This window comes from Pseudophryne corroboree, chromosome 5, assembly GCF_028390025.1.
Source record: "Pseudophryne corroboree isolate aPseCor3 chromosome 5, aPseCor3.hap2, whole genome shotgun sequence".
Taxonomy (NCBI): domain Eukaryota; kingdom Metazoa; phylum Chordata; class Amphibia; order Anura; family Myobatrachidae; genus Pseudophryne; species Pseudophryne corroboree.
Genome location: NC_086448.1, coordinates 104,889,431 through 104,915,299, shown reverse-complemented (window position 1 = coordinate 104,915,299; position 25,869 = coordinate 104,889,431). Strand labels below are relative to the sequence as shown.

Genomic DNA, 25,869 nt, shown 5'->3' with positions numbered 1-25,869 from the left:
GACTGTGAGCACAAAAACCAGCACCGGATCCCCTGCCGTGCACAGAGCCTATAACCACTGCACAGCAAAAGACCCGAACCGGAGTATCAGCTGCGCTCAGGTTACTCCACTAGCACTTGTCTCCCGGTTGCCATGACGACGTGGCAGCACAGGGCAGGAGACCCTAACAGCAGGCTATACACTCTTGTCTAACCTGCTGCATCAACATGCCTATGGTGGCACCACTGGTAGATATCTATACAGAAGGTGGATTAGCACCAAACTAGGCAACAAACCACTGATCCTACTGGTGCTAAGATCAATACACGGGATACCACTTTGGGAGAATTTAGCCATATACTTATGGTTAGTAGACATATGTGAGGCTACTCCTGTTATTATACCAAATAATTCTTCACCCAGGCAGTATCTACTGTTTATTAATTATCACTGTCATATTTTCATTTTGAATACTATATCTTGATTGTCACACTATATTTTAGATGATTCATAATAAAGGTTACATTTTATTGTCTATGAATTTTTTCATATAAGAGTGCCCCAGCACAGAGTCTTTCTTTTTCTCTTTTTTATTTTTGCATGTAAACCCACTGACTCAGGGAGCACCACCGATGGTATATTTACACATTGTGTTATATTTTCCAAAGTCGGTCTCAGACACTATACCGGTTAAAGAAGGTTTCTGTCTGATAACATTTACCAGTGCGGAACAACTCCTTTTTCTTTTGCATATAGCACTGATGGGACAGTGCTATAGAAACATGTAGGTAAGCATTCTGGATATCCAGGGATACCATATAATCCCCTGGCTCCACGGCCAAAATGATGGAATGTAAAGTCTCCATATGAAACCGAGGTACCCAAATGTTCTTGTTCAGCACTTTGAGATTGCGTATGGGCCGGAATGACCCATTTGGCTTCTGAACTAGAAACAGGTTGGAGTAAAAACCCTGTCCTCGTTGTGCATGAGGAACTGGAATGATTACCCCTGACTGATGCAATTTCTGAACTGCCTCTTGCAAAGCCCTATCCTTTGTCTCTACCCGAGGCGGGCTGCTACAAAAAAACCTTCGAGGAGGGTGTTTCTTGAAGGCAAATGCATAGCCGAGAGATACCTGCACCCGCTCCATGCACCCAGGCATCTGTTCTAGACTGCTGCTAGATCTGAGCAAACTGAAGAAGTCGGCCCCCCACCCTGGAATCCCCCAGATGGAGGCCCGCACCATCAGGCTGATGGCTTATTTTCTGTTTTACCAACCGGTCCTCTGGTAGCCCAATGCTTTTTAGTTTTACCAGACTTCTTGTATTGTGGCTGTTTGCCATCACTATTACCTTTAGCTTTTCCTTGAGACCGAAAGGGACGAAAAGCTGGAACTTTAGGTTTGAATTTGTATGTGGAAGAAAACTTTACTTTCTTGGGAGTCTGCTTCTGGCTCCAAAAAATATGTAAATTCTTCACCAAAAAGAATACCTCCAGATAAAGGTAAAGACTCCAAAACCTTTTTAGATTCTGAATCAGCATTCCATGTACGTAGCCAAACTGCTCTGTGAGCGGCTACTGTTGAAGCTGATGCCCTGGAGGCAATTGTACCCATATCCAAAGCTGCTTCTTTCAAGAACATTGCAGCCTGTTTTATATGTGCCATATGGGATTTTTGCTCTCTAGGTGCCATTGAAAGATCTCCTTCCAATGCATCAGCCCAGGAAGCCACTGCTTTTGCCATCCAAGCTGAAGCCATGGCTGGTCTTATGACTGCCCCAGACAGGGAAAAAATGTTTTTTGTTAAAAATCATCCACTCTCCTATCGTGAACTCATTTAATGATGTTGAAGGCAGAGGTAATGTAGATTTTTGCACTAATCGAATAACGTGTATCTACATTGGGGGCCACCTCCCTCTTTAAACAATCCCCAGCTGGAGGAGGATAATTGGAATTCCATTTCCTAGGAATTCTAAACTTCTTACTGGGCGTAGCCCAAGCCTCTTCCATGATTTCCGTCAGCTGATCTGACCCAGGAAACTCAGTCTTAACTGTTTTGGGACATTTAAACACAGGTGCCTTGTATTTTAACACAGGCTCTGCTGATTCTTCTAAGGACAGAATGGATTTGATTGCCTTAATTAACTCAGCTATGTCCACTGAGCTGAGGCCTACCTCCTCCTCTTCGTATGCAGAACCAGAGCTTAATGAGCCTTTATCCTCCGATGAATCCTCATAGGAAACGTGTAGACTGTGAAGATGTAAATTTACTTACCACTGGCTTTTCAGCCTGTTTCTTTTGAGAGGCTGCGGCTGGAAGTGATAACCCGCAGGTGGGAAGCTGCATGTAAGGGTTAATTGTGTAAACTATTCCTGGTACAGAAGTTGGAATTATCCGCTCAGCTATACTGGATAATGTTTGTGCAAACATAGCCCAAGGGGGATAAACTTGCACCTGTATCTGCCTTGTACTATTCAGACATGAAGGGAGCACTGAGACGCAGTGTGAGACATGAGGGGAGCAGTGTGAGGCATGAAGGGAGCAATGTGAGGAGAGCAGTGAGATGCATGGGGGGAGAAGTGTGAGGCTTAAAAGAAGCAGTATGAGGGGAGCAGCATGAGACATAAGGGTGAGGTGTGAGTAGAGCAGTGTGAGGCATGAGGATAGCAGTGTGTGGACAGCAGTGTGAGACATGAGGTGAGAGGCATGAGGTGAGCAGTGAGAGGCATGAGGGGAGCATTGAGAGGCATGAGGGGAGCAGTGTGAGAAATGGGGGGAGCAGTGTGAGAAATGGGGGGAGCAGTGTGAGGGGAGGAGTGTAAGACATGAGGGGAGCAATATGAAGGGAGGAGTGAAAGGCATGAGTGGAGCAGTCTGAGGTGAGCAGTGAGAGGCATGAGGGAAGGAGTGTGAGACATGAGGGGAGCAGTGTGAGGGGAGGAGTGTAAGACATGAGGGGAGCAATATAATGGGAGGAGTGAGAGGCATAAGAGAAGCAGTGTGTGACACAAAGTGAGCAGTGTGAGAGGAGCAGTGAGAGGCATGAGAGAAGCAATGTGAGGCTAGATGGGAGCAGTGCGTGGAGAGCAGTGTGAGGTGTGCAGTGTAACTGGAGCAGTGAGTCATGAGTGCGAGGCATGAGGATCAGTTTGAAATGTATGGAGAGCAGTTTGAGGTGTGAGTATGAAGGGAGCAGTGTGAGGCATGAGGAACTTTATGGGGCATGAGGAGGGCTGTGATGAGGGCAGTGTGAGCAGTAAAAAGCAGTGGGCTGCAGTAGAAGCAGTGAGGTATGATGAGAGCAGTGTGAGCTGTGGGGAGGTAATGAGATCATTATTATTATTATTATTTATTACCAGTTATTTATATAGCGCCCACATATTCCGCAGTGTTTTACAGAGAATATTCAGCCATTCACATCAGTCCCTGCCCTAGTGGAGCTTACAATCTATATTCCCTATCAGTATATTTTTGGATTGTGGGAGGAAACTGGAGTACCCGGTGGAAACCCACGCAAGCACGGGGAGAATATACAAACTCCACACAGTTAGGGCCATGGTGGGAATCGAATCTATGACCTCAGTGCTGTGAAGCAGTAATGCTAACCATTACACCATCTGTACTGCCCTGATATGGAGAGATATGGAGGGAACTAGCAATTAGACAGCTATAGAAGGGGTAATGAGCATATGAAGGGTCAATCAGACATATGGAGGCAGCAGGTAACGCTCTGTCTCTAAATTCTATGTTTCTGTGGAGGTAACCAGACAGATCAGGAGGAAGTAGAGATGTGTGTCGAACCCGATGTCTTGGTATTTGATCTGTATTTTTATTCAAAAACTGCTAAAATCAGATAATGTGGGTCTTTTTTTCCTTCTACAGTATTATTAATCTCAATAACATTAATTTCCACTCAGTTCCACTCAATTTTAACCACCTCACATTATTCTTCACCGATATTGGCCAAAGGCTGGCTGGCTAAACAAAGCAACAAAGCAGCTGCACAAACACACAGCATATATATCTGTTAAAAATATGTTGCAAATTAGTAATGCAAAGACCAGGCCTAATGCCTTCCAAAAATACAGCCCATAATGAAAAGTGGTGCAAGATGGCATTGTACTTGGGCCCTCCCACCCACTTGAATGTTGGATATGAAAGAGCACATGCAGTTTAACAAACCAGGCAAGTCAGCGACAGAAACTGCCACTTTTGTGGCTGAAGTGCTTGGTTTGTTTGGGCCCCCTTAAACCTTTTTGGAAGGACTACCTCTGATCACTAATGAAGAGGTTCATGATGAAGGTGTTAATTACATAATATTTTTGTAAAAAAATAATAATCATGAACTCACCGCAAATTACATAACATGGAGGAGGTGTCTAGATGGTTAACGTTACTACCTCTACTGACTTTGGCCTCACAAATGGAGCAGGTGCCTTCACAAACATTGCCAGGATTTGGGTAAAAATAATCCCACACAAAGGTGGCTTTTTTGGTTTTATGCCCAGGCATCACAATGGCTGTCTTTTTTTTATCAAGGGCAAGAACTGCTGCCACTGGTGGCTGACTTACACAAACAACATAAATCAACAGCCTCATAAGTGTCAGATAGTACACAAATACCCACCTCATCTTATTCCACTTCCACCCAAGCATCCTCAATTTTTATTGTGTCATCATCACCATCTTTACTTTTACTGCTCATCTGGGTGGGTTAACTGTGCTTTTAACCTATTCATGACTGTATGTGTGTGTGTTCTTTTACATTTACTATGTTAAAGGAGTGTGTTTCATGCACAGCAGAGTGTGTCTCTCAATCTGGGGGCTCATTGCCGTGTACTCAGGATAGTACACATTCTCTGGCTAGTGGATCTGAATCAGTATGGTTAGATTCATTAAAAGGGATGATTTCAAATATTTCAAATAAATTAATCCCAAAATTAGAAGGAGACGCAATACTTAAGGCAATCTGTTGATGACCTGATGAATAGAGATTCAGTGGTCATTCCAGCATCTCAGATCCCTGCTATTTGTCCACAGAAGCGTACCCTGGCCCAAATCATGTAGGCTGATACAGATGATAATGATGTATCAGACCCAGAGGAGGGTGAGGTGGACTCGGGAGGGGGGGATGCAGATTTGTCACAGGGAATACAAGCCCTGATAGAAGCTATTAGAGACGTCCTGCACATCCCTGCTAAGATATCAGAGGAGGAATCTTATTTTAATGTGAAAAAGAATTCCTCAGCTACTTTCCCTACATCTAAGGAATTAAATTCCCTATTTGGAGCAATTTGGGTAAATCCTGACAAGAGGTTTCAGGTCCCAAAACGGTTACTCACATCCTTCCCGTTTCCTCAGGATGATAAGAAAAAATGGGAAAACCCACCGATAGTTGACACATCAATTTCTAGGCTGTCTCGTAAGATAGTTTTACATGTTCCTGGGGCAGCTTCCTTGAAGGTTGCTGCAGACCGCAAGATTGAGACCACTCTCAAATCTCTGTACACAGCTCCGGGGGTGGCCCCGATACCCACTATAGCTTGTGCATGGATCTCTAGGGCAATTGCAAAATGGTCAGGTAATCTAACTGATGGTTTAAATTCCTTGTCCAGGGGGGAGATAATTTTACTCCTACAACACATACAGGATTCTGCTAACTTTATGGTGGAGGCCATAAAGGAAATTGGTTTACTCAATACACGCACCACTGCCATGGCAGTGTCAGCACGCAGGGGCTTGTGGCTACGCCAGTGGACTGTGGATGCGGATTCCAGGAAAGGCGTGGAAAGCCTACCTTTCACAGGTGAAGCCCTTTTTGGAGATGAGCTGGATACATGAATATCCAAGGCTACGGCGGGTAAGTCTACATACCTTCCTTCCGCAGCTCCCCTGGCTAGGAAATTCTACACTGCTCCGACTCTGCAGCGAAGTTTAAAAACAAAACCAAAGGTTCTTCAATGGCCTTTAAAAGCAATAGAGGTAAACCCAGAAAACCAGCAACTGCAGGTTCGCAGGAACAGAACCCCGGTTCTGCTTCCCTTAATCCTTCAGCATGATGGTGGATCACACTGCCTGGAAGACAGGCAGATGGGAGCCCGTTTGAGAATCTTCAGTCACATATGGGCAACGTCATGCCAGGATCCCTGGATCAAAGATCTTATAGCCCAGGGCTAAAGACTGGAGTTTCAGGAACTCCCATCTCACAGATTCTTCAAATCAGGCTTACCAGCTTCTCAAGAAGCAAGTATGACTTTACAGGAAGCAATTCTGAAACTGGTACAGACTCAGGTCATTGTTCCAGTTCCACTTCAGCTACAAGGTCAGGGTTATTATTCCAACCTGTATGTAGTTCCAAAACCGGACGGTTTGGTAAGGACCATTTTAAATCTCATGTCGCTGAACCCGTACTTACGGGTGTTCAAGGTCAAGATGGAGTCTCTGAGAGCGGTGATCTCAGGTCTAGAGGAAGGGGAATTCTTGGTGTCTCTGGATATCAAGGATACGTACCTTCATATTCCGATTTGGTCGCCTCATCAAGCTTATCTAAGGTTTGCCTTACAGGACTGTCACTACCAGTTCCAGGCCCTGCCATTTGGCCTCTCTACGGCACTGAGGGTGTTCACCAAGGTAATGGCAGAGATGATGTTTCTCCTCTGCAAACAGGGAGTGAACATAATACCATACCTGGACGATCTGCTAATAAAGCACCATCCAGGGAGAGGTTGTTGGACAACATTGCCCTCTCAACCCGATTGCTCCAGAATCACGGGTGGATTCTGAACCTACCAAAATCTCATCTGGAAACAACACGGAGGCTTCCGTTCCTGGGGATGACACTGGATACGGAGGCACAGAAGGTGTTCCTGCCATTTGAAAAGGCATTGGTGATCCAGTCTATAGTGCGGAATGTTCTAAGACAAACCCGGATATCGGTGCATCTATACATTCGCCTTCTGGGGAAGATGGTGGCAGCTTACGAGGCGATGCAGTACGGAAGGTTTCACGCAAGTCCCTTCCAGCTGGATCTGTTGGACAAATGGTCCGGATCGCATCTTCACATGCACCAGAGGATCCGTCTGTCGCCAAAAGCCAGGATTTCTCTTCTGTGGTGGCTTCAGACTTCTCACCTGACCGAAGGATTCAAAATTGGATTCTGCTAACCACAGACGCAAGCCTCAGAGGTTGTGGAGCAGTCACCCAGGAGGAACAGTTCTAAGGAAGATGGTCAAGTCAGGAAGCCATTCTTCCAATCAACATTCTGGAACTAATTGCCATATACAACGCCCTTCTACAGGCATCATATCTTCTTCAAGATCAAGCCATTCAGGTTCAGTCAGACAATGTGACAGCAGTAACGTACATAAACCGACAGCGTGGAACGAAGAGCAGAGAAGCAATGTCAGAGGTAACAAGGATTCTCCTCTGGGCAGAAAGACACGCTGTGGCATTGTCTGAGATCTTCATTCCGGGAGCAGACAACTGGGAAGCAGACTTCCTCAGCAGACATGACCAGTGTTCAGGTGCTTGACACATCGGTGGGGAATTCCACAAATCGACATGATGGCCTCTCATCTCAACAAGTAGCTCAAGTGGTATTGTTCCAGGTCGAGGGACCCACAAGCAGTGGCGGTGAACGCTCTGGTGACTCCATGGGTCTACCAGATGGTGTACGTGTTTCCACCACTCCAATTGATCCCAAAGATTCTCAAAAGAATAAAAAGGGAAAAGGTTCAAGCAATTCTCATTGCTCCGGACTGGCCAAGAAGGGCCTGGTATGTGGATCTACTGGAGATGCTCCTAGAGGGCCCATGGCCTCTACCTCTTCGCGAGGACCTTCTCCAACAGGGGCCGTTTGTTTATCAAGACTTACCGCTGCTACGTTTGACGGCATGGAGGTTGAGCATCAAATTCTAGCCCGGAAATTGATCCCGGATAGGGTTATTCCAACCCAGATTCAAGCCAGAAAGGGGGTAACGTCTAAACATTACCACCGTATTTGGAAACAATAAGTCTCTTGGTGTGAGAACAGGAAATTTCCTGCGGTGAAGTTTCAACTGGGAAGTTTTCTCTTTTTTCCGCAGTCAGGTGTGGACGTGGGCTTACGTTTGTGCTTCATAAAAGTCCAGATTTCGGCCTTATCCATTTTCTTCCAGAAACAACTGGCTTCTCTCCCAGAGGTTCAGACATTTTTGAAGGGGGTTCTGCACATTCAACCGCCCTTTGTGCCTCCTACGGAACCTTGGGATCTCAACGTGATGTTGCAGTTCCTGCAATCGGATTGGTTTGAGCCTTTACAGGACGTTGACGCCAAGTTTCTTACGTGGAAGGCCATCATGCTGTTGGCCTTGGCTTCTGCGAGGCGTGTGTTGGAGCTGCGGGCGTTGTCTCACAAAAGCCCCTATTTGATTTTTCATGAAGATAGAGCTGAACTCAGAACTCGTCAGCAATTTCTTCCAAAGGTGGTGTCTGCGTTTCATATCAACCAACCTATTGTGGTTCCGGTGGTTACCAACACCTCTGCTACTTGGATGTTGTGAGGGCTTTGAAGATCTATGTGAAGCGGATAGCTTGTCACAGAAAGTCGGACTCGCTGTTTGTTCTCTATGATCCCAATAAAATTGGGTGTCCTGCTTCAAAGCAGACAATTGCACGCTGGATCAGGCTTACTATCCAGCAGCTTATTCCACGGCAGATATGCCGTGTCCAAAATCTGTACAGGCCCACTCTCCTAGGTCGGTGGGTTTTTCCTGGGCGGCTGTCCCGGGGTGTCTCGGCTTTACAGCTCTGCCGAGCAGCTACTTGGTCAGGTTCGAACACGTTTGCTAAATTCTACAAGTTCGATTCTTTGGCCTCTGAGGACCTTCTGTTTGGTAAATCAGTTCTGCAGGAACCTCAGCACTCTCCCACCCGGTTTGGGAGCTTTGGTACATCCCCATGGTACTAATGTGGACCCCAGTATTCTCTAGGACGTAAGAGAAAATAGGATTTTAATTACCTACCGGTAAATCCTTTTCTCGTAGTCCGTAGAGGATACTGGGCACTGTTACTTGGTTAAGTATTGTTGGTTCAGCGGTTGCTGTTCCTGGTTTAAAGTTTGGTTAACTTGGTTTTCCTCTAGTTTGTGTGTGCTGGTTTGGAATCTCACCACTGTCCTTTCATATCCTTCTCTCAAAGTATGTCCGTCTCCTCGGGCACAGTTTACTAGACTGAGTCTGGTAGGAGGGGCATAGAGGGAGGAGCCAGCTCACACTATCAAGTTCTTAAAACGCCCATGGCTCCTAGTGGACCCGTCTATACCCCTTGGTACTAATGTGGACCCCAGTATCCTCTACGGACTACAAGAAAAGGATTTACCGATAGGTAATTAAAATCCTATTTTTTTGGACACTGATATGTTGCTTTTTAAGGTGACACCTCTATCCCTTTTTTAACATTGTGAAAGATTTTGATTTCAGGTGCCCTCTCCTAAACATTTTGCCCCCAGGACCATCTTTAGTAACCAGTTAAGGGATACCACTCCTTGCTTACAAAAATTGAGTACAGTACCCAGGGGCGTAGGGAGGGTGGTTCCGGTGGAGCTCGAGCTCCAGGCGCCCGGCGCCAGTACAGGGCGCCGCCTGCCCGCATGCAGCTCCCAGCCGCAGCTGTCAGTCACTGACAGCTGAGAGCCTGAGCTGCGTCAGCTCTCTCCCTCCCTCCGCGCTCCCTTGCCTGTGACGTCGTGACCTCACATGCACGGGCGTCTGACGTCATGACGTCAGATGGGCGGAGACGCGGCCAGACGCAGAGGGACTGCGGAGACGGAGCAGCAGCAGTCGGGACGCAGGAGCGGGACAGGGTTGAGTATTGTTTTTATTTGTTTTTTTCTTTGTAAGCGGCGCTACCAGGGGGCACAACTACAGGGGGCACAATCACTCTGGGCACAGCTACTGGGGGCACAATTACTCTGGGCACAGCTACAGGGGACACAACTACTAGGGGCAAATCTACAGGGGGCACAGCTACTGGGTGCAAATCTACAGGGAGAACAGCTACAGTGGGCACAACTACTAGGGGCACAAATACTCTGGGCACAGCTACAGGGGGCACAACTACTGGGGGCAAATCTACAGTGGGTACAACTACTGGGTGCAAATCTACAGGGGGCACAGCTACAGGGGGCAAATCTACAGGGGGCACAGCTACAGGTGGGACAACAACTCTGGGCACATATACATGGGGCACAACTACTGGGTCCATAACTACGTGGGGCATAACTGTGTCCTTCCCTATGAAGCCATGCTCCTATTTTTTGGCCCGCGCCTTTGGCGCGCACTATGTTTAGCCTAGTATTGTGTGTGTGTGGAGGTGGGGGGACGCCAAAGGAAACTTTCACCCAAGTTGCTACAAGGTCTAGAACCGGCCCTGGTGGTCACGCCCCCAATTCAGTACAGGGGAGGGGGCGCCAGAACATACCTTGCTCCAGGCACCATGACATCTTGCTACACCTCCTCTGACAGTACCTTGGTTTAACCCATACATAAATTAACTGAGTACCTTGATTTTAACTCTTGTAAGCACACCAGTGACAGAAATACTACCAGTCCGACTGGGCATGTTTTATTTTTAAGTATGTGAATGTGTTGCTTATTTCTGTTCCGTTTAATGTTCATATACTGGTATTAGGAACATGAGGCTGAATGTGAGCAGTAGGGACTGCTTGGGGGTGGGGGTCACCCACGATTTCCTGCCACCCATGCCTCCCCAATCACCTATTATCTCTCTGTCAGCCCTGCCTACCCAGTCACCCACTATCTCACTGTACTCTTGGGAGGACAATTGTGTGACCACAATCCCCCCCCCCCCCCCCCCCCCCCATCTTGTGAGACTACACCCATTTTTGCACTGCACGCTGCTGTCCTTTTAGAAAGCTTATCCCTTCAAGGGACGCAAAATTCTATATTTGCTTACCAAAAAAAATTAAGCTCCGGCTGGCCCTGGGACACGCTAAGGGTGGGGGTGGGGGGGCTAGATAGAGATAGAGCAATAACAGAGGATGTCAGTGATTGGTACATGTCCTGTCCTCAGTGTATCAGAGCTGGAAATCCCCCCAGGGACACAGGGGTCTAGGAGCCACTTTTCAAAACAGAAGCTTTCCACAGAGAGATGCTGCAGGCGGCTAAGTAAAGTTGGGGCAGGAGATGTTGCTGGGAGGGAATCCTTATATAAGCCCGGGGAAGAGGGAGCATCACCAGCAGCCACATCAAAGTACCAACAAGGCCTCACCTTACTCATCACTCCATGCAGTCACCGCAACCAGCACCTGTTTTCATTAACCTGCAATCACTGTCTACCTTCCGCTCGGAACACAGCATCAAGCAAACCTCCGCCTTCTCTGGTTGCCAAACCCGGGAGCCATTCACGGACAAGACTCAGGCCATCTTCAGTGAGGATTTTGGCATGGAGACTACAGGGATTTTCAGGCAAATGAAGACCACTAGCAGCACTGGTGGCGTCCTTTCCAGTGAAGTCCGGCTGTAAAATGGTGGAGTCGGGATCTGGTCACTCACAGATCTCCCTGATTTTATATGCTAAAGTCCTAACTGCGTCTCCTTCTATAGGAGTCCAACCATGGTGGTCATTCTGAGTTGTTCGCTCGCTGTTATTTCTAGCAGTATTGCTAATAGGCTAAAATCCGGCAGTTCTGCGCATGCACAGCAGGGCGCACGCGCTAAGCAATTTTACACAAAACTATGCTATTTTACTCACGGGCGAACAAAGCTTTTCAGTCGCTCTGTTGATCGGGGAATGATTGACAGGAAGTGGGTGTTTCTGGGTGGTAACTGAGCGTTTTCCGGGAGTGTGCTAAAAAACGCAGGCGTGCCAGCAGAAAACGCGGGAGTGGCTGGCCGAACGCAGGGCGTGTTTGTAACGTCAAACCAGGAACTAAACGGACTGTGGTGATCGCAATCTAGGAGTAGGTCTGGAGCTACTCAGAAACTGCAAGGAAATACTTAATAGCAGAATTGCTAATCTTTCGCTAGCAATTCTGCTATGCTAAGATACACTCCCAGAGGGCGGCGGCTTTGTGTTTGCATTTCTGCTAAAAGTAGCTAGCGAGCGAACAGCTCGGAATGACCACCCACACAGGCACCCCCCTCTCATCTACACCCAGGTGCCCTGCTTGCCGCACCCTTTTTACACCACTGCCTTGGCTTGCGCAGAACCCCAGAAATCACCATCAATATAAGTGTCGGATGCATGGCTCTATGCTGCCCTATCCTGGCCCCCAAAACATGTGATTTAACTTCAAGGGGGCGGAGCTGCTGACACCAGGAAGTAGAGAACTGCACAGAGCATCCTAAGAACGCACTGGACGGCTTTACAGGCTGCATGCCAGGAGTGGCCATCTTTGCAGCAGTGCTACTGGTTGCAGGGTGCAGGACAAATACAGGATCTGTGGGGTAGCGATGGTTCGGTCTCTAGAACCCTGTGCCCAGGGCAACAGCACCACTCTCACATCCCTAGTTATGGCCTTCAAAGTTGGCCTTAACTAATTTCATGACCTATATAAGAGTTTTGCTGATGTCCCCTAGCACCACCGCTAAATCTGCCTCTAACCCACCCCTCTTCCAGCACAACACCCATCACCCAGCAGTACAGATCACAGCAGCAGCCAGCAACACCCATCACCCCTCACCCACATCAATCCTCATCCAGCACCACTCATAAAGGACCCCTCTCCCAGCACAGCACCCCTCACCCAGCAGCACCCATCACCCCTCACCCGGCCAGCACACAGTACCCCTCACTCATACATGCTGAGCTGAATTAGTCAAAAACTAAAAGTACAATATAAAAATGCAGCTGCCATGCATCAGCCCCTGCAGTTATTCTAGTCCTCCAAACGCGACAAAGAATTTACCTAGGTTGCCTATGCCTAGGACAGGCTCTGATGGCCCTAAAAATATTGCCATGCAGCCAGGAGCTTCCTCTCTTTGTATTAACTTAGAGGCTGCTGTAACATACTGTATATATACTAAAGACAGTGATGCAAATCTGCTGCAAATGCACCACTAGCAGCAATGTCTGCATTGTGTTAGTGACCTGTCGCATGAAATATGTGTTATTTTCTATCATTGGGACAAGGATTTTCTTTTTTCTTATGTTCATGACATGTTATAGTATAAGTCACTTAAGCAACATACCATATAATTATTACGATTCACCTGCCTATTATGTCTGGCATGAAACACTGTGTACTGGAGTTGTAGGTGCAGGCAGATGCAGGGTGGCATGGAAATAGTATACCAGACTTGACTGTGGAATATTGTGGTGTCAGGAGTGACTAAAGGCTTTATTCAGGTTTGTTAGCAAACCAAAAAAAGCACACTAATGGGCACAACCATGTTGCACTCTAAGTGGGGCAGATGTAACATGTGCAGAGAGATTTATATTTGGGTGGGTTATATTGTTTCTGAGCAGGGTAAATACTGGCTGCTTTATTTTTACTCTGCAATTTAGAAGTCAGTTTTAACACACTCTACCCTAATCTAGATCTCTGTGCACATATTACATCTTCCCCACCTGCAGTGCAGCATGGTTTTACCAAATAAATATTTTCAGTGTACTGATAGCAGACTATGGAGACTGAAGTGTGGCACTATACTTAAGCCGTCCATTGATTTTATTAAATGCTCTCGCCCCTCACCCCCTACCACCTTTTCACCCCAATAATCACTCGGACAACTGAATTGCGATTTAAAAGGTCACAGCCAAATTTATTGATCGAATTAGAATTGGTACTCTAGAAGTGGGTGGCGAGAAAGCAGTGCGTACCCCCGGCTACAGCCTACATATTAAATTTCTCTTAAATTAAACAACGGGGCGGAACCTAAGTCCCGCCCTTGCGCAAGTTAGCTGAGCGGTACCACTTCCCACCATTGGCATAGCACCGGTCCACCCTTAAGATGACGACCGTGTCGGCCCTTGAGGCCACGACAAACTCGCCGAGTATCTGGGGGAAGTGCCGGCCAACCGACGTTGCGCTACTACAGACTGCCGAGGAGCACTGCTTGCCGCGCCTGCTGGACCTCTTTTGCCAGACCATAATTAAAGCCCGAAATGGCCTGACGGTGCCTCCACCGGACATAAAACTTAATTTCAAAATTCCAGTTACCTCACCTTTGCCCTGGTGATAATTAAAAATCTGGACTGGCCTACCGGTGCCACCACCGAAAATAAAAACAGATTAATTCCTAAATACCAGGGCCAATTGCCCTACCACATGGGCGGGAGGGTGGGTGCCTTCTTGGATCCTTGTCCAGCATGAAAGAGGGAGCCTGCCTGGCATTCCTGGTCTTTTGTACCTCCCAGGTAACTCTCCTCCCCTTTTTCCTACAGGATGCTGCTATGCTACGTGCTCTATCCTCCCCTTCCCCCTCCCCTCCCCCTTTCTCCCATTCCCTGCCCCAGGCTTCCTTCTTTTAAAAACCAGGACGCTTATTTATTCTCAGTCCTATTTGGCCATCGAATTCTTTAAGCCGTCCATTGATTTTATTAAATGCTCTCGCCCCTCACCCCCTACCACCTTTTCACCCCAATAATCACTCGGACAACTGAATTGCGATTTAAAAGGTCACAGCCAAATTTATTGATCGAATTAGAATTGGTACTCTAGAAGTGGGTGGCGAGAAAGCAGTGCGTACCCCCGGCTACAGCCTACATATTAAATTTCTCTTAAATTAAACAACGGGGCGGAACCTAATTCCCGCCCTTGCGCAAGTTAGCTGAGCGGTACCACTTCCCACCATTGGCATAGCACCGGTCCACCCTTAAGATGACGACCATGTCGGCCCTTGAGGCCACGACAAACTCGCCGAGTATCTGGGGGAAGTGCCGGCCAACCGACGTTGCGCTACTACAGACTGCCGAGGAGCACTGCTTGCCGCCATAGCCTGGTTCCTAGAACCAAGGCCCGCCACCCGCTGCGACCATCTATGCACACTGCTGTCCGTCTCCATCAGACTAAGACAAATAGAGCCTTTTGCCCACTAAGTTTCTTGCCAAATTAAACTCAAAAATGGCCTGCCGGTGCCACCACCGAAAATAAAAACAATTCCTATTGCACTGAGGAGCCCTGCTTGATAAACTGAGGGCCCCTAGGGGCCACTGCTTCTGTCTCCCATGCCTGCCCAGATGTTTACCAGCTGCCCTATGCCTGCTGCCCGCTAGCTATCGGAGTGACCTGCCAACCGTACCCGCATGGCCTAGCATGAACAGTGCTTTTGGGTGACCCATATGAAGGTGAAAACCACAAAACCTCTTTGAGGGCAAAATTGGAAAGTCCTTCATTCCCCCAACGCGGCGGGCAGCATAATGCCTTGGGTTTCCCAAAAGACACTCAGGGAGCTTACTTCACCAGTAAAGGTGTCGCAATCGGACTCGGGTGAATGTAGGCTCCCTGCACCTAATCTCTCTTGTAATTCCGCCCCAGTGGGACTGTTTAAATGACTTTTATCCCTGGGACTTAAAAACTCCCAGCCTGTTGCCGAAAGGCTTTCCTGGCTCCTCCTTGGGCAATCCTGACAAACTCTTTAGCTCTATAAGGATCTTGTGGCTGTCTAGTGGAAATCTGCTGATAGAGATTACCCTGTGAAGTAGAAGTCAATGTTAGTTTGTACTGTATAGGTGCTTATACGAACGCTTTTTAATTATCCCCAGGATCCTTGCCTGGCCGCAGCTACCTACCATGCCCTGTGGCCATGGACATACCTTTACTGCGAGCCCTCTCCGCATCCTTACCCTCTCATCCAGGGACTGGGCTTCTGCTCTGACTGGTTTTCATTCGTGAAGATTAATTTTCTTGCCCTTGCCCATATATATATATTGCTCAGCGCCTACCAGAACATGCTTGGACTTTTTACCAAACTCATAAAACTGTTAATTCCCAGGCGCCTGTCGATTGCCTGGACAACCGCGGGCATTCCTGGCATATTTTTGGCCTGCTGTCGACCACTGCAACTTTGCGTTACCTGCGACCTTGCGAACCCGAGAAGCTGTCTTCATGTAAAACTCATGCTAAATGTATATAAGGTTGGCTTGCTAATACCTTGCTGAGCCTCCAACTGAAGTATCCTTCCCTATTCCCCAATGGGTTGATCCCCCCTTATCCGAAATCGGTACTCACGGCATATTGGTAAAGAGATGTTACACTATGTATTTATGGTATGGTTCAATCCGGTTAGGTATACTCATCATATAGCGCACTATGATCTATACCTAGCGACTGTCGTATGAATTAAGACACCCGAAAGAGCATACAAACTCCACAAAGAATGCTCTTACTGGAATTGAACCCATGACGTCAGTGCTGTGAGGCCGTAATGCTAACCCTTGCCCCATAACTGGTGCGTTTACGCTGAATTGTTATTCACGCCTTGCGCCAGACTATAGTTATCCTACGTGGTTATCCCGTATACCGCTAAGGCACATGCATCATTGACCCCTACTTTGTGCAGCGACAAGGTTCTATTCAGCCCTTAAATACTCTGCTTTGCGCCTTTTCCCCTTTGCTTTCCTTCTCCTTCTGTCCTGTCTACCTTATTATGATACCATAAGTGACCGTCATATTGCACGTTCACTAAAGTAGCTTTGATGGTTATTTACTGTGATCGCTACCGCTACTTGCTTTGCCTTGCATTTTGTGTTACAGTCTGGTTATAGAACGACTTATTTGCCCTAAGCGGTTATCCTTATATAACGAACCATGTAATACCAGGGGATTAAACCATGCGTTTAGGACAGCGGTAGTTGCCCTGTGTAGTGCTGGGCTGTACTGCGCTATGAGAGCTGTGGTGCTTATTGTTAAACATTCCGGGGGACCTCCCTTACCCTGACCTGTTTTTTTTTTTTTTTTTGGCTTTTGTTACCACATCGCAATGTTCTGTGTATCCAGCATTGCTCTAATGTATGCCCTATGCAAGGCCTTGCCAATCGCCTGTGGCGCCTTCCCAATAAATGTAATACTAATAATAATCATGCTAAAGCCACGGGTAATACAGAAAAAACGGCTAATATGAAAGTTATGGTGTGTCACTGCCCCCCTGCTCCCTTATTTATACATATTGATATTATACCTCCTAGACTGCCACCTAAATTCGGCCAGCCTGCGAAGCTGATCTGCATTATACTGCCCGCTATATACCTCCTACAATACAATAAGACATGGTCACGGCAATGTGATGACTGTTCTGCCTTATATTGTATCATTTATCGCTATTCCCCTCTATAGTCTGCTATATACCCCCGGCCTATCGTTCTGGTATTGTACTTTTATTAACCCGCTAGTGTACCTAGCATGCTAAAATATGCTCCCGCAGCAATGCCGCCACTAATCATTATGCTGTATATTATATCACCAGTACGTTCCATATACTGCATTATACACACGTGGCAATGACATTACTGTATTGGTACATCACTTCTATACCCGCTGGATATCACCAATTTGCCCTATACACCGCCATATACGTTTATGGCGTTATCTCGTATCTCGCTATCCTTGCCTCATACCTGTTAGCCCGTGTGTAATACCCTCCCGCGGCACCGCCATCGGTGATACTACTGATTTGTACTATATTGTGTTTTACCTCCTGGAACTCCTGACAGAACATTACTCCTTAGTCAGTCTCCTGCCTCTCTCTCTCTCTGTTTTAGGATCTTACAGCATTGGAATACAATACATATTCTAATCAAGGTGATTACATCATTCAGAGAGCCACCCTGTCTGGTCAGCTCACTTTTGGACAATAGGGAGTGAACAAACATAGACAATGGTACCTTATATGACTCACCCTCTGAGGTCCTCTGTGGGGTATGAAAACAATAGGAAACTAGGTCTAACATAAATACATTATCTAAAGGGTAACAGATAACCTAACACAATTGCATATATTATAACCAAATAAACTGCATATTCCTAATATAACAGATAAAACATAACTGTACCCTTGTAACAATAACATCATACAATATAATACAATATTGCCTAGTATATAGCCAAATACAGATCAGCAATTAGTGTAGTCCATGTGTAGGACCAGGGCTAGGAAAGTAACCACGTGTCTTTTACCACTGTGCGACACGACGCGCTGGCTGGGTCATCACATGTCGTCACATATATACCCTATCATACCTTATACGCTGCAGTGTATCCTGACTCAGCAATGTAACCCCTGACCCATACTACATTGCCCCTTATGACCCTATTACCCACTATACGCCGCCGTGACCCCCTCACTGTGTAGATGTGCCATGTGTTTGTCATTAAAAACAAACTCCCAGGCTGGAGTGATTATCTTAAGCTTCCACATATATTTTCTTCGCAGGTGTTTCACTCATTATGCTCATTATAAGAAAGCATTGAGGCCTGCTTACCCGACAGGCGCTTTAACCAACTAAGCCACAGCGCAGAAGCAATACAATAAAAGAAATTAAATGAATAAATTATTAGAAAGGGTTCGCCCCTTGCGGGTAATGGGCTGGCGAGAAGGTACGACTGGGTCTGAGTTAATGTGGGAAGCCGGAACTGGCTGTTTCTGAATTGCTAAAATTGATAAAGCCTATTCTTTTCCTTATAACATTCACTATATATTTGCAAGAGACTCAGTACGCAATTGGCGTACGGGGTACCGTAATAGTACGCACTTAGCGTAGGCAGCCGCTAGACCGTGAGCGCAACGCACAAGCGACGCGTACGCTCGCGGGTTTACGTTTGGTATCGAGCACGCTATAGGCGGCCGACTACCGTAATGCTACGTTATTAGCGTAGCGGACGCTGTGCCCACGAGAAGAACACGAGTGGCGCAGACGCTCACAGAATGACACACAGTAAACCTTGTTTGCAACACACTGAAAGGATATGCTTATACCGTAAACCTTAGTACTGTAATACTGTAATGATATAATGCTTATAGACCTTGATACTATAAAAGCTGTTTGAGCTAGATGAATCGCTAGAGTCTGTATACGAAGCGCTGCTGCTGGATGAAGCTTTTTGCTCACCTGGTCCTGAAGACGAGGGTGCCTGACTGACCTTCTTCGCAGTCCCCGTCTGTCCCTCGTCGAGCGGCGCTCCGTCCGCTACTTGATCCGACGATGCCCCCTCGGCCGGTTGGTTGCGTCCTTCGCTGACTGGGACCTGCAATCTTGCAGAGGGAACATGTAAAGTATCCAGCGCTTGCGCCTGGGGCTGCTCTGCGGGGGGCTGCTGTTGCTGATGGGTGGGGTGGGCAGCGGTGGGCCAGTAGTTCACCCATAGCGAGTAATCGGTTGGGGGGAAGTGCTGCCCTGCCTGCCACCAGGGGGGGGAAGCGCTGCCAGCTGTAGCCCCTAACCCAATTGCGGTGCTTCTGCGTCCGCTGGCTGCGCAACTGCAGCCTGAGATGCCTGTGTGTGAGGGGGGTGGACGCTGCGGGTAAGCTGCGGGGGAAACTCCTGCCTACGTTGCGCCGTGCTAGGTGGCGTGGGGAACGTATGTGCGGGCTCCGGCGGGGGAACCAGTCCCGCCGGAGCTGGGGTCTGCGGCTGCCGCTGGCCGGCGCCAGGCGTGACGCGATCGCCCGGCGCCGGGGGGGCGAGGGATGCTGCTGCCGCTGGCCGGCGCTGAGCGTGACGCGATCGCTCGGCGCCGGGAGGGGAGGTGGTGCGGCGTGCTGTGGGCTAGTGCACCGGAGCCTGGCTCAGGCCCAACGCACGCTAGCCCAGTGTGGAGGGGGGAACCAGGCACTGGTCCCGCCGACCGGAGCCCGTGCGGGGGAGCCGAGCCGCGCGCTGGCTTGGACGGCTCGCAGTTCGCTTGAATGAGCCGCTGGGGGGGGGAGCAAGCCTCTTGGGCCTGGGCATGGTGGGGATGAGCCGCAGCCAGTACTGAAGCTGCAGTTATGGGGATGCTGGGCCGGCCTGTGGTGGAGGGCGCTGAACTTGAGATGGGGGGGAACAGGGCCGCAGGGTGGCTAATCCCAATGGTGCCGGAGAGGGAGATTATAGGTAAAATACTTAATCCTTCCTTGAATCCTGGAGTGCCTTCTTGGATCCTTGTCCAGCATGAAAGAGGGAGCCTGCCTGGCATTCCTGGTCTTTTGTACCTCCCAGGTAACTCTCCTCCCCTTTTTCCTACAGGATGCTGCTATGCTACCTGCTCTATCCTCCCCTTCCCCCTCCCCTCCCCCTTTCTCCCATTCCCTGCCCCAGGCTTCCTTCTTTTAAAAAACCAGGACGCTTTTTTATTCTCAGTCCTATTTGGCCATCGAATTCTTTAAACACAGGTGAGAACCAGCAGATGAGTGAAAAACCATGTTGCACTGCAGGTGGGGCAGATGTAACGCGCACAGAGAGTTAGATTTGGGTGGGGTGGGTTCAAATTGATAACTTTTTTGGTTTGCTAACAACTCCGAATAACTCCCAAAGTCTTTTAGGAATCTGGTAGAACACAGCAAGGCATGGAAACAAGGTTACTTAGCTAGAGAGAGCCACCTGGTTTCCGGACAAGGCAAGACAAGGCAGAACTAGGCAAGGTTGGAACTGGAACCAGCTGAGCAAACTCCCAGACTATTGGTAGCGGTGCAAGTGTGCGGGTACGGCGTACCCTTAAGAATTTAGCCGTGGGTACGCCACACCGACTGGCCGCCGCTCCCCGTCCCTCCCTCCCTCTGCTGCTCACCGCCGCTCACCACCGCACCGCTGTTCACCGCCGCACCGCCGCTGATGTGAAGGGAGGAGAGTGCAGCCTGCGTCTCTCCTGCCCCTCAGTGTCTTTGTTTAATTCAGTGGCGCCCGTGAGCCAATCAGAGCTCGCGGACGCGAGCTTTGATTGGCTCACGGATCGGCGCTGAATTGAACTGAGCCACCCGCACCCGCCGGACACTGAAGGGAAGGAGAGGCGCAGGCTGCACTCTCCTCCCCTCACACTCACACAGGACAGCACAGCAGCAGCAGCGGTGAGCAGCAGGGGGGTGGGGAGCTTCGTGTATACCTGGCACTGGGGGCATATCTGGCACTGGGGGCATATCTGGCAATGGGGGGACATGTGTATCTGGCACTGGGGGCATATCTGGCACTGCGGGGACATGTGTATCTGGCACTAGGGGCATATCTGGCACTGCGGGGACATGTGTATCTGGCACTGGGGGCATATCTGGCACTGCGGGCACATGTGTATCTGGCACTGAGGGCATATCTGGCACTGGGGGAACATGTGTATCTGGCACTGTGGGTGCATTTCTGTATCTGGCACTGGGGGGCAATGTATATCTGACACAGTGGGGGCATTTGTGTATCTGGCACTGTGGGGCAATGTGTATCTGGCACTGTGAGGCAATGTATATCTGGCACTCTGGGGGCATTTGTGTATCTAGCACAGTGAGGCAATGTGTATCTGGCACTGTGGGGCAATGTATATCTGGCACTGTGGACAAATGTATATCTGGCACTTTGGGGCAATGTATATCTGGCACTGTGGGGCAATATATATCTGGCACTATTGGGGTCATATGTGTATCTGCCCCTCCCCCCGTATGTGTATCATGCTCCCATTTTCATTGACCACGCCCCATGGGGCATTTGGCCACACCCATTACAGTACCCGTAAGACATTTTTTCTACTTGCACCACTGACTATTGGAGGAATTCAGACCTTATCGTAGATGTGCTACACATCTATGATCAGTTTCTCTGACATGTGGGGGGACACCAAGCACAGGGCTATTCCGCCCCGCATGCCAAAAGCGGTACCTGACAAGTACCTCCGGTGCGCTGGCAGGGGGCTACACGCCGCATCCTGGGTCGCAGCGGCTGTGTGTGACATCACGCAGCTGCCGCGGCCCTCCCCCCAACGGTCCGGACATGCCTATGTTGTCCGGACCACGCCCCGCCAACGGCATTCTAACGCCGTTGGCACACCCCTCCCACCCCACGACTGCCTCTGTCTGTTAATCAGGCAGAAGTGATTGCACCAGTGAGATGCTTTCGCATCTCGCTGGCTGCACATGGGTAGTGCGCCCGCCGTGCATGCGCACTGCGCAAAGTAATTCAGACTACGAACGCCGCCGCTGCAGCAATGCAGTCTGAATTACCCCCTAGGTCTCAGCAACACAGTTTGGAGCTCAGGTAACACAGGAAGTACCACTAATGTTCTCAGGAAAAGGTAACACAAGGAATCTCAGTAATATAACCGGAAGGTCTGTGTAGGGCAAGTTGCCTATTATCAGGAGCAAGACCAATGGCAACCCAGACCCCTTGACTACAGAATACATTGCAGCTGGCATGCTGCACACATACACAGGACCCAAGGCAATAATAAACTGCAGCTGGGATAAAAATAGAACAATACTGCTCTCTGGTAATACATCTCTGGCAGCACAGAGGTACTGCAGGCCTTACACATGGCAACAGCACCTCTGCTAGCATGGAGGTACCTCAGGCCAGACACAGAACAGCAGCATCTCTGGCAGCACAGAGGTACTGCAGGCCTTACACATGGCAACAGCACCTCTGCTAGCATGGAGGTACCTCAGGCCAGACACAGAACAGCAGCATCTCTGGCAGCACAGAGGTACTGCAGACCAGACACAATAAATGGCAGAGATGTAACAATTATACATTGTTTTTACCACTTAATGCAGAAATAACCTTGTTTACATGTAAAAGAGTGATATATGCTCTGCGGTACATACTGTACCTTTTCTCAGCTCACAGATCCAGTCTGCAGGAACGTCACAGTTTCTATCATTCCAGGACACGCGGAAATCAGTCCGCACCTCCCCACAGAGCTCTACCCCCTCATGGTTGTTTGGCTCTCCAAATCCCCATCTCTCATAGCCCATCTAAGGTAGAACACAGAAAAAGGATATTATTAATCAGCTAATGATAGAGAAGGCCATGTGGCACTCCAGCACAGAACATATAGTGTATTATGGGGAGGTGTATCAAGCCTTCTAAAAAGAGTGGAGAAGTTGGGAAGTTGCCCATAGCAGGCAGTAAGCTTCTATCTATCCTTTTATAGCATATACTTAATAAACGACAGTTAGTAGCTGGTTGCTATGGACAACTTCTCCATTTGTCCACTTCTCCACTCTCACACTTTGTAATGTCATCTAGGAGCTACAGTCTATCTATCTATCTATCTATCTATCTATCTATCTATCTATCTATCTATCTATCAGTATTATATAAATATATCTATATAATAATCTTCTAAGGTAGATCATAGCCAAATAGAAGGATTACCAGCTGAGACTGTTATGTATGCAGCCACAAGAGGAGGGGGATACAGCATCGGACGAGAGCACTTGGATCTGGCCCCCCTGCAAGATCCTCCATTGCCCCACACTGATCTGCAACACCCCTTGAGTCACCACTAAATACAGGTTGAACTTGTCTTTTTGCCACCTCATTTACTATGTAACCTACAAACACCCCCACCCAACAGGGGGGACAGAGTTTATAGACAGGGAGATTGGTGGCAAATCAGAGATCAGAGTGAAGGGAGTGACAGAGATGACAGAGAGAGAGCCAGAGGAAGGCCAAAGATGATATAGACACTAGGGAGCACATGGGGGAAGGGGGCCATTAATACTGGAGACACACAGGTGGTATAAGGCTGGAGAGACACAGGGACACAAGAGGGCATGAGGCTGGAGAGACACCTGGAAGAATTGCTGCTTTACTGGCATGTTTATAGTTATAATGCCCGCACAGTTGAAATGCCGTCGGCATTCTGATTTTGGCATAGTCACTGTCAGCAAAGTGACTACACCCCAATATCACAGATAGGTGTCCTATGTAAGGTTAATGTGCCGCCCATGTAAACCCTGAAATATATCTGGTTGCCGATTACTGATTTAGAACATAACAATGAAACAGACTATGGCATCTGCCTCAACATTATATGAAAACAGCAATAATTTGAAAAAGTAAGAACAATATATTATAATTCAATCACAACATACAATGAATTACTTACAGGTGTACCATCTGACCACGTAAAGCCTTCATCAGGATCACTGCTCACTAGGCCAACCCAGAAGGTCTGACGGTAAACATCAATGTGCCTTAAAAGAAAATAACAATGACATAGTACTGAGCAGTGCTCAATTGTAGATGATACATTTCATCTAATACAACACGTACTGTAACACATATACAATGTACATATTACATTGTTTTCTTTCTTTTCACTTGACCTACATTACTCTGTGTACATCACATTTTTGTAGCAATATTTTCATGGATTGAATAAAAGTTATATTTTAATTACCCAAATTAATCACAAGTACAGTGCACCATATTCCAAAAGTTTCAGCATAGTGACAAACGGTACAAGACCAGTTGGTCGTACCCCAATATCCTCACACCTCTGTAAGGGGGAGATGACGTACTAAGCAGTGATAAAAGTGGAGAAGTAAACCAGTGGATGGCAACCAATCATTGACATAACATTTATAATTTGCATACTATCAAAGAAAACCGAGCAGCTGATTGGTTGCCTTGGGCAACTTCTCCACTTTCATCACTGCTAAGTACATGTCCCTTTTAGTTCTTGATCAGCGATGCAAATATTATTATACTAATCTACCCTGATTGTTATCAACTCCATCTCAACACATTTACTAATGATCAGCTGACTAATTTACTCACATGGCCAGCTAAGGTAAATTAATCTAACCGTGGGGGAGATATATCAAACCTTCTAATGAGTGGAGAAGTGGACAGATTTAGAAGGCATCCATAGCAACTAATCAGCTTCTAGCTATTATTGTATGGCATGTATTTGATAAAAGGTAGCTAGAGGCTGATTGCTATGGGAAACTGCTCTCACTTGTCCACTTCTCCATGATAGGGATGGGGCAGGATTGAGTTTTATACATTCTGCCTTATAACCAGAGCCCTCACTAACCAATATGGTACTCTAGGCAAGATTATGGCTGGTGCTTCCTAGCAGATAATCCCACCACCAACCTTAGTGTTTATACGTGGCCTGGGTGGGACACCCTGTGGCCATCAAGAGGGGGAATGGTGACATACACACAGGAGCCTGGGGGGGATATGGTGATATACAGACTGGGGCATGGGGGAGACATGGCGACACATACCCTGTGGCATGCGAGGCATGGCTACATACACACAGGGCCTGGGGGGATATGGTGCCATACATAGTGGGATGGGGGGGGGGGGGGGGGGGGGCATGACACACTGGGGCCTGAGGGAAAATGTTGACATACACCCTGGCTCCATGGAAGGCATGGTGATATACACACAGAGGGATGGGGGCAATATAGTGACACACATACTGGTGCCAGTGGGGGAATGGTGATATAGCACTTTGGCCTGGAGGGTGCATATGACACACACACAGGGGCCTAGGGGGATATTAGGGAAGGTATGGTAACATACACACTGAGGCCTGGGAGGTCATGGAGACATGCATACTGGGACCTGGGGAGGGATATGAAGACACACATACTGTGGGGTGGTTACATAGTGAGACACTGGAGCCGAGGAGAAGGGGGGGGCGTAGTAACATACACACAGGGGCGTAGCGAGAACTTTGTGGGCCCTATAGCAATATTTTGAAGGGCACCCCGTCCCAATGCTTCTAGAGAGACACTTCTCTGCAGCAGTTGTTAATTTTATACCCTATAATAGTGCCCTAGTTTATTTTCTGACCCATAGTAGAGCCTTATTTAATGTTATGCCCCATAGTAGTGCCCTAGTTTCTTTTATGAATCGCAGTAGTGCTTAAGTTTACCCTATGTCACATTTCAGAGCTGTCAGTACACATTATGCCACACAGTACCCCCAATCACATTATGATATACAGTGCTCTCCTTTCATATTGTGCCTCATT

At 48.0% G+C, this 25,869-nt stretch overlaps 1 protein-coding gene across 1 annotated transcript in view; it reads right to left on the bottom strand.

Moving 5' to 3' along the window:
• Positions 1–25,869, bottom strand: part of LOC134927294 (macrophage mannose receptor 1-like) — a 407,906-nt gene that overhangs the window by 170,605 nt on the left and 211,432 nt on the right. Inside the window, exons 14-15 of the mRNA XM_063921539.1 lie at positions 23,986–24,073; positions 22,702–22,846 (exon numbers count right to left, since the gene is read on the bottom strand). Of these exons, the coding sequence (XP_063777609.1) occupies positions 22,702–22,846; positions 23,986–24,073 (233 nt within the window). The remainder of the gene's footprint in view (positions 1–22,701; positions 22,847–23,985; positions 24,074–25,869) is intronic.